This window comes from Lasioglossum baleicum, chromosome 1, assembly GCF_051020765.1.
Source record: "Lasioglossum baleicum chromosome 1, iyLasBale1, whole genome shotgun sequence".
Classification (NCBI taxonomy): Eukaryota; Metazoa; Arthropoda; class Insecta; order Hymenoptera; family Halictidae; genus Lasioglossum; species Lasioglossum baleicum.
In genome coordinates, this window is record NC_134929.1 from 19,479,690 (window position 1) to 19,488,249 (window position 8,560).

The 8,560-nt window shown below is 45.2% G+C and overlaps 1 protein-coding gene across 13 annotated transcripts in view; it reads left to right on the forward strand.

Annotated features, from left to right (window-relative positions):
• LOC143208960 (protein gustavus-like) overlaps positions 1-8,560 on the forward strand; it is a 258,290-nt gene that overhangs the window by 242,861 nt on the left and 6,869 nt on the right. For 12 of the 13 annotated variants that reach the window (XM_076424004.1, XM_076424049.1, XM_076424040.1 and 9 more), the window contains 5 exons: positions 891-1,363; positions 3,148-3,282; positions 7,011-7,252; positions 7,967-8,297; positions 8,382-8,540. In XM_076424004.1, coding sequence (XP_076280119.1) covers positions 891-1,363; positions 3,148-3,282; positions 7,011-7,252; positions 7,967-8,297; positions 8,382-8,540 — 1,340 coding nt within the window. The remainder of the gene's footprint in view (positions 1-890; positions 1,364-3,147; positions 3,283-7,010; positions 7,253-7,966; positions 8,298-8,381; positions 8,541-8,560) is intronic. The other variant, XM_076423985.1, reaches the window with a different exon arrangement.

Consider the following 8,560-nt stretch of genomic DNA (forward strand, 5'->3'; position numbering starts at 1 on the left):
CAATCAACCAATTTCAATGAAATTTTCGGAGCGTATATCATTTATACGAGTTGACCAAACACATCTTTTAAATTTTCGTTATTGGCCCAGCTAAAAAAGTAGTAAACCAAATGCATTTTTGCAAAATATTTTTTAGACGTCATTTACTAAACTAATTCTTCTAGCCTTACAGAGAAATTGAAGTCGTTTGGTCCATTCATAAAAAAGTTATTCTGATTTAAAAAGTGTTGAATCAGTTATGCTCGTTAGTGTACATGTTACAAAGATACATTTACTGAAATTTCAGTAGACTTTTATTGTAGATTGTGATTGAATAAACCAGTGTACTGAACAAATCCCCAACAGAAAGACTGTAACCACTCCGAATTTGAGGATTCGTCAAAATGCTCACGCTATGGAATAGGTATCTGCTGCTGCGTCTGAACATCACCTGCCAATTCTACTTCGTGTAGATACTAATGCACATGACGAAGTTTGGACGCCAACAAGAGCGAAGTTTATTGTATAAATCAATCAAGTTTAAACCTAGCAATATAAAACGTCTAAACTTCGTCAAACTCACGTGTCCTAGCTTTCACAAGAAGTAGAATCGGTCTACGATCAGACGCGTCGAGCAGGTGCAACTGAGAAGAATTGCTCTATTTCCCTTTTTTCTTACTTGTTTTTGCAAATAGAATCACGTCGAACCGGCTCGTATCACTGATCCCTTGAGACAGATTGTACAATAAAGATAACAGAACGAACGGTCGCACCACGCGATTCAAAATTTGCGAAAACGTGTCGGGCGTCGTTGTCGGCGTGTCCCGCGTCGGTTGGTTGAAAAATCAATGCGCCTGTTGAACGAGGACAAATTAAACTAACCAGGTTTTCCCACTGTGTTCGCATTGCAGGTACAAAGCGAATCATTGCGTGAGCGGGGGCGGTAGCCGCGGAAACGGCGCGACTGGCGGTACCGGAGGCGGTCTAGGTAGTGGAGGCGGAGGCCGCGGGGGCGGCGGGGGTGGAAGCCCCGGCAGGGGCGGCGGCGGAGGAGGAGGAGGAGGCGGTGTTGGAGGAGGGGGAGGAGGAGGAGGCGGGGGAGGAATAGACGGTGGCGCGGTGCCCGTTGCACCACCGACCACCGGCCGTCACCACCACCACCACCACCACCACCATCATCACCATCATCACCACCTCGTCACCACGACCACCACGACCACCACCACCACCACCAACACCACCAACGGCGGCACCAGGCACCACAAGTACAAGCTGCCCGCTGGCAAGCTGTGCAACGAACACCGTCATCCCTCGCATCATCACCGGCATCACCCACACCATCGCTCCCACCATCGGGGCATGAACATGGGCCAAAAAATTTCAGGTTAGAACCACCCTCCAACGACGCGATAACTCTACGCGATCAACAATACTGGACCTGTTTTTCGAAAGAACACGTATGGCGGATCCTCATACATTAATTACTGCACATTAATTACTGCGTTTGTCTCTTGCACCGTTACTTGTGGTAATATGAGAAAATTATATACAGTGGCCCACAAAAGTGTTCGTACGCCCTTTAAGACAGAATCACTTTTTCGTAATTGATTTACCAAAGGACGTGCAAAAAAATTTTTCGAAAATTATAATTTACAAGGTTACATGCAAAAATAAAAAAGGCATCTCTTTTGAAAGTTTTTTTATTTGCCTCCTTAATGAAAATTTTAGATATATGTTTTGTAGATCTGTGTTAGTTATACACATACAAGAAGAAGACACATGCAAGAATCTGTGGATTTTGAGCAGAAACTGATCGAAAGTCGTGTGAAACTACGATTTTTACCATTTTTAACCGCTTGTAGATCGTGTTTATCTCAATCGGTTTCGATGAAATTTTCAGTATGTGTATAACTAACGTAGATCTACAAAATATATATTTTAAATTTGCATTAAGTTATAAAAAATTGCTTTTTTATTTTTGCATGTAACCTTGTACATTATCATTTTTCGAAATTTTTTTTGCCCATCATTCAGTAAACCAATGCTTCTAGTCGCTTACAGAATATCAGGTCGTTTGGTACAATTATAAAAAAGTTATTCTGTTTTTCAAAGAACACTTTGTGGGCCACTGTATACAGGGTGTCTCAGCTGAAGGAGGCCACCTAAATATCTCCTTTATTTTTAATGGCACAAAAAAGATATTTATGGCATAATTTAAATGTTAACAATTTCTTTTTGTCCGATTATTTTTTCATAGTTTTTTCAAGGTCATCGTTATTTTTTATCGGGAAAACTTATTTTTTTTATTCCATCTTGTTAATGACTTAAGCATATTCAAATGTATTTTTCCAGTCGCTATAAGATGGAATAAAAAAAAATAAGTTCTCCCGATAAAAAAATAGCGATGACCATGAAAAAACTATGAAAAAATAACCGGACAAAAGAAATTGTTCTTCTATGATATTCCTCCTGCGATACCATTTAAATTATGCCATAAATATTTGTTGTGCCATTAATAATAAAGGAGATATTTAAATGGCCCCCTTCAGCTGAGACACCCTGTATACAAAAATTGCCTGGTATAGAAAATATATACGCAGAATTTGATTATTTGACAAAATCAAGTTGACCTTCGAAATATCCAAACCATTACATGACAATATTTCCGCCTCTATACCATGCAACTTTTTTATATTGGGTTGGCAAATCAGTTCGTTCGGTTTTAATCACTCTAAAGTTTAGTCACTCTAAAAAACCGAACGAACTTATTTTCCAACCCAATAAGTCATAATATTCTCGTGTTACTACAAGTAACGGATCATAGGTGTCTTTTTTCGAAAAACAAGTCATACAGGAGTCATCCACACGAAATTGAACACTTTTTAGAGTACTATTCCATATCCCGCTGAAAATTGGATATGTAATAGTCTTAAGCTATAACAGAAACCAAAAAGTGTTCGATATCATGTAGGATAGTGATGGGTAATCGGTCCGATCGAATGATTTCTTCAGTCTTCAATCAATCGATGCAGAGTTAAAGAAATTGATCCGGATAGGCTCGATGACCCATCACTACTCCCTCTATTCTCTATTCTCTTATATTCTACTTGACTCGACTCGACTCGACTCAACTCGACCTGTCTCGACCGGACTCTCTTCCGATCTTAGACGAAACCGATCACGAACCTGAACAACCACCGGACGACGATCTGACGCTAGCGAAACAACGACGGCGACGAGGACGCCGGCGACAAGGACGACTGGAGGCTTCCAGTGCTTCGGACAGTGTTTCATGCGAGGAAGGTAATGCCTTGGGCCATGGTTGCTGGGCGTCATGATCTAGAATGGACCAGAAGAATATTGGTATAGTCAATCCTCTTGCGGTAATTCAAATTACCTATCAGCTACGCGAATTCTTGTTAGTTCTTCTAGCTTCGTTAGAAGTCCTAAGTCGAAGTATAAATAAATCAAATAAAATTACTAGCTGTCACTAGGAGACACCATTCTCTCCACTACAACTCGCAATTAAATTCACAATTCCTCCGATAGAAGCTTCAGAATTTACGATCTCTAGATACAATTTCCACATCGTTCCTTGTATCTGTTTCCGTTGCCAAATCTCTTCAGCATATCTGCACAGCATAAATCGTTGTACTTAATTCATCCGAGCAAACCTGTCCGACTATCTGTATCATTCTCTACTGCCAAATTCCCAACGTTACTAAAGCAGAATATAATTTCCACGTACAATAGGAAGCTAAAATATCAAGGCTCATCGGTAGACCACTTTTCGAATTCCCGTTGTTCCAAGAAACCGGAATACCACGTGCGCAACACAGGAAGAACGCAAATTCCCGAGCGTATACGGTGCAATCCGAAGCTTCGTTGTTTCGCGCGTACCCTCGCAGGAATGTTGGTATAACCGAGTTGTTCGAGTCCTCAGTAGCGTTGTAATTGCGATGGAATCTTGGTCGAGGGGATGGTCTTGTGTCGCAAATATTTGGACGTTGTCCGAACTGTATCTTCGCTCGAAGTGGATACGGAACAGTAGGTTAATAGTCTCGTTCGTGAATTCTAGTTGTTTCCTCTCCAGTAGGCTAACCTGAGCGTCGTGCTGGCATTAAAAGAGAAAAAGAGGTACGAGGCTAAGAGAGAGAGTGAGAATTGGTCGTGTAAATTCGCCGGCTGGGTGGCTCGTAGAGCAGCCATGGCTGCGCGAAAGGAAGTTTCGGCGTCGACTCTCGCCTCTCGCCGGGCTTTGACCAGGGTCAAGGCCTCTGACCGCTCTCGATTTTACCTACCTGCTCAGGTAGGAGTCTAGAACAGGTCCCTCGGAGGCTCTATCCTCATACGAGCAGCCTGTCGTAAAACATATGAGCATAAACCACGCTGTGGCCCCGAATCTGCTCAAGACTCGCGTACACGTTCGTTATTCTGTCTCTCGAATTTCTCCTGTGCTTCTCGTCAAGAAATTTCGACGATATCGTTCACATCTTTATGCAAAATAAAGATAGGAAAACATTTTTTTCTTTGATAGACGACTTTATGTGCAATTTTCATGGAGCTTCAGGATCATAGAAAATATTCTAAATCTGCTTCCACCTATTCTACTGAAACTGGCCACCGCGGTTCCAGCGAAAGTTCCTCCGGTTCGCCGACCGCGAATTTACATAAGCGAAAACCGATTAATCACCGATACAATTAACCTTTCCATAAATCGTCGTCGATCGGGCCGGCCCGTAGAAACCGTGCGGCGTCGGACACCGGGCAACGGTTTAAAAAGTGAAAGGAAAAAGAAAGGAGAGCCAACCGGTGCTCCCTCGACCCTATAGAACCGCAGGTTTCTATCCTCTCAGTACTCGGTGAATTTATTTGGAAACGGGTCTACCGCTTCCGGCCGGCTATCCATTCGTCTCCCTTTCATCTATACGGGATCGGCGCGGTAGTCTCGGCAGGTTTGTTTCTCTTCGGCCGTTATCTCGACGCTTTTGAAAGTCTCGTCCAAAGAGGAGGGAGGTTCCTTTCGAGAAGTTGCTGGAAAGTTTCCTATCTCGCAGGGCTGGTCGGGTGTAATAGGTCGCTAATTATTTGCATACGCGCGTAACGCGGTCGGCTAGGCTGTAGCGTAACAAGTCCCGCGGCTAATTACTTGCCAGCGAATCTCATTAGAACGGTCACGATCCATCGGGCAGGCTCTCGACGCGACGCCGGGAAAAACACCGGGTCGATTAATCGTTTCGCCGTCGATCCCGCTCTGGCTGGCATGATTTACGACCTCTTCCGGACATCGATTCCGTCTCGACGTTGCACCGTGCTCTCCCCAGCCCAAAAGCCCGGCACCGCTCGCCTTTTTCGGGAAATTTGTCGCCGCAGACCGCAGCCAATTCGCGCGACTCAGCTGCTCTCACTCTCTCGCAGAAGCCCGTGAAATTTACGAGCCGGGAGTGTATCGTAAGTCTCGGACACGAAAAAAAGCGCGGCGACACGTCGAACCCGAAGGAGACCCGAAGGAGACCCGCAGCCCGACCGGATACACAGAGAGAGCCCCGTGAAAGGCCCTTTCTATTAGTGCCCCTCGGCTTTTCGGGCATCGGAGCAACGGAGAGAGAGAGAGAGAGAGAGAGAGAGAGAGAGAGAGAGAGAGAGAGAGAGAGACCCTTTGAAATCCTCACGGACCTTTCCAGAACCCTCGTTTCGGAACCCTCGAAACGCTGTCGGGAACAGCTGCCAGAGCAAATAAACCAGCATCCGAGGATATCGCTCCGTGTTCGACCCTAGCCAAAAGGAGAAGGGGCGAACACCAGCCAGCCAGCCAGCCAGCCAGAGCACCAGCAAAAGCAGACTTCGAAAACCTTCAACGAAGCCTGCTGTGCCCGCCGGAGGACGGCACCGACCGACGGACCCTTCATTATTTTTCTTCCACTCTTTTTTCCAACCGTTCCTCGGCAAATCTACTCGGCCCCGACGCGCCTCTGGCAGGTATCCGGCCACAGGATGAACGCGTCTTGAATTATTAAAGACCCTGTGGAAATCTCCTGCGAACGAGACACCCGTCGCGGTCCTCGGACTACACCTAAGCCTCTCTAGGTTCGCGATTTTTTGAGATTTTACCGGTAGCATTGGTGGAAGTAGCTATTTTTGGCTTGCCGCTACTCGGTGGTTGGTTAGTCGATTTTTGGGATCTTCGGAATTTGTGGCGTCGGCGATTCCAGTCTTCAAACGATGAAACACCTTTTGAGAAACTGAGGAAACTCTCTCTCTCTCTCTCTCTCTCTCTCTCTCTCTCTCTCTCTCTCTCTTTGCTCGTACCACTCGAGTGCCCCTGTAGACCTGCTAACGCGTCCACGCTAGCGGGTTGCCATACTTCGGGGAGGCTCCCAGTTGCGCGCAACTTGGAATCAAAGCTTCCGTTACTACACTGTCACGGGTTACCTCAGAACACCTTACAAAACGATGCACTATTTACAGAATTACAGTTTGACCACAGCTGACGTTCTGACTGATATAAACACCCCAATTTCCTGTGCACGAAAAAGACTTACACCTTAGCGTACGAAGTGATCGCTGCAGATATTTCTGCAAAATTCAAATGTTCTCAGTCAATTGTAACGAATAGAATTTCAATGAAATGTTAGTGTTTCTTTCAGTAATTCCAATGAGTGAAAGATTGTCTAAAAGTTTTCTATTTTACCTATTTTTTTTTTGTCGTGGATCCATCAAATCCGCAGTCTATCATTAGTATTGTATATGCATAGGCTGATTCAGGGACCCCAATGCATATCTCTTTTGTGCCATCTAACGATTGCTAAAAATGCATTCGTTGGTATTGTTCTCATAAATATGGATCAAGAAGGAATCGATTAGAGTCATTTTTTAATAGAAATTAAAAAGTTCAGGAACGTCAATCTTTGTACTTCGGTACGTTGAGGGTTACGTCTGACGGATTCCTTGTTTCCAGGGAATGAGGATCGAAGAATCGCGAGAGAAGGGGAGTGTCGCGAATTCTACTGACGACCCTAATTTTTTTGCAGGCGCCGTGAAGAGCGTGACGCGCGAGAGCGGAACCGGAACGGGCGGCGGCGTCGGCCTGGGGAGCGGCGGTGGAGGCGGAGGCACCGTGGCGTACAAACCCGTGGTACCCAGGGAGCTGGCGCAAGATTTCTCGAGGCCCGCTCGCCTCGATATCCTCCTCGACATGCCGCCCGCCTCGCGGGAGACGCAGATACACCACAGCTGGAACGCCGACGACCGTAGTTTGAACATATTCGTCAAGGTACGTCGCTCACTTCTTTCACATAAAGGAAATATTCTAAAGATACCTTCAATCCTTAATGGACTCGACGATATTGTCGGATTTGTGGCGACACAATTCAGAGTTTTCAAGTTGAAAAATAAGGACCATCCTATTGTAGTGTTCATTAGGACCCGCTCTAGTGGCGGGCAACCCGGACATTTGTCCGGGGCGCCATTTTGGCTGTAAATGTGAGAAAAATATTGATGTGTTAAATACCCAATTAATAGAAAATTTGTTTTTATTAAAATTGAAATAACATGATTTGATTTTTATTGAAATTAAAAAATATGTAAATTTATTTTAAAAAGATATATATATATTCTTAAGGGGCGGCAATTTGTCTTTTTGTCAACCATCAAGCCTTTTTGCACTTCTTCGTTATCCATTCTGGATATTTTGTAAAAATCATCCCCCTATAAAGCACGTCCACAGTGTTATCATCTAAAATTAATCCATGTCTCTATCGCGATATCAGACGAAAGTTGGGTAAGGCCCTAACAGAGCTGATCTTATTCCAAAATTGGGATTGCAGAATCCACAGGCATGCAATTAGGTCAGTGCAATTGCTCTACCTCTTCCTCAATGGGTTCAGAGGATAAATGATACAGGGATGCGGTTTGGAATAAGATCGGTGAAGTGAACGTTAGTCGCAAGACGTCGTATAATAATCCGTATTCCTTTCCTGTTCGATAGGACGACGACAAATTGACGTTTCACCGACATCCCGTGGCGCAGAGCACGGATTGTATCAGGGGGAAGGTGGGCTACACGAAGGGTATGCACGTATGGGAGTTGTACTGGAGCACGAGGCAACGAGGTACGCACGCCGTTGTCGGCGTCGCGACGGCAGACGCGCCTCTTCACAGTGTCGGCTACCAGAGTCTGGTAGGCAACAACGATCTCAGTTGGGGTTGGGATCTCGGCAGGAATAGACTCCTCCACGACTCGAAGAACAACAACGGCGTCACGTACCCGGCACTACTTAAGCCTGACGAGACGTTCATCGTTCCTGACAAATTCCTCGGTAAGAACTCTTTATTCCTTACTCTTGAATACCTTGTAACATTTGATCAGCGACTGTAATACAAAATTGTATGTCTTGTTGCAGTGGTCCTGGACATGGACGAAGGTACGTTAGCGTTCGTCGTTGACGGCCAGTACCTGGGCATCGCGTTCAGGGGCCTTAAAGGCAGGAAGTTGCATCCTATCGTATCCGCCGTATGGGGACACTGCGAGATCACGATGAAGTACATCGGCGGTCTAGATCGTAAGTATTTAACAGGAACG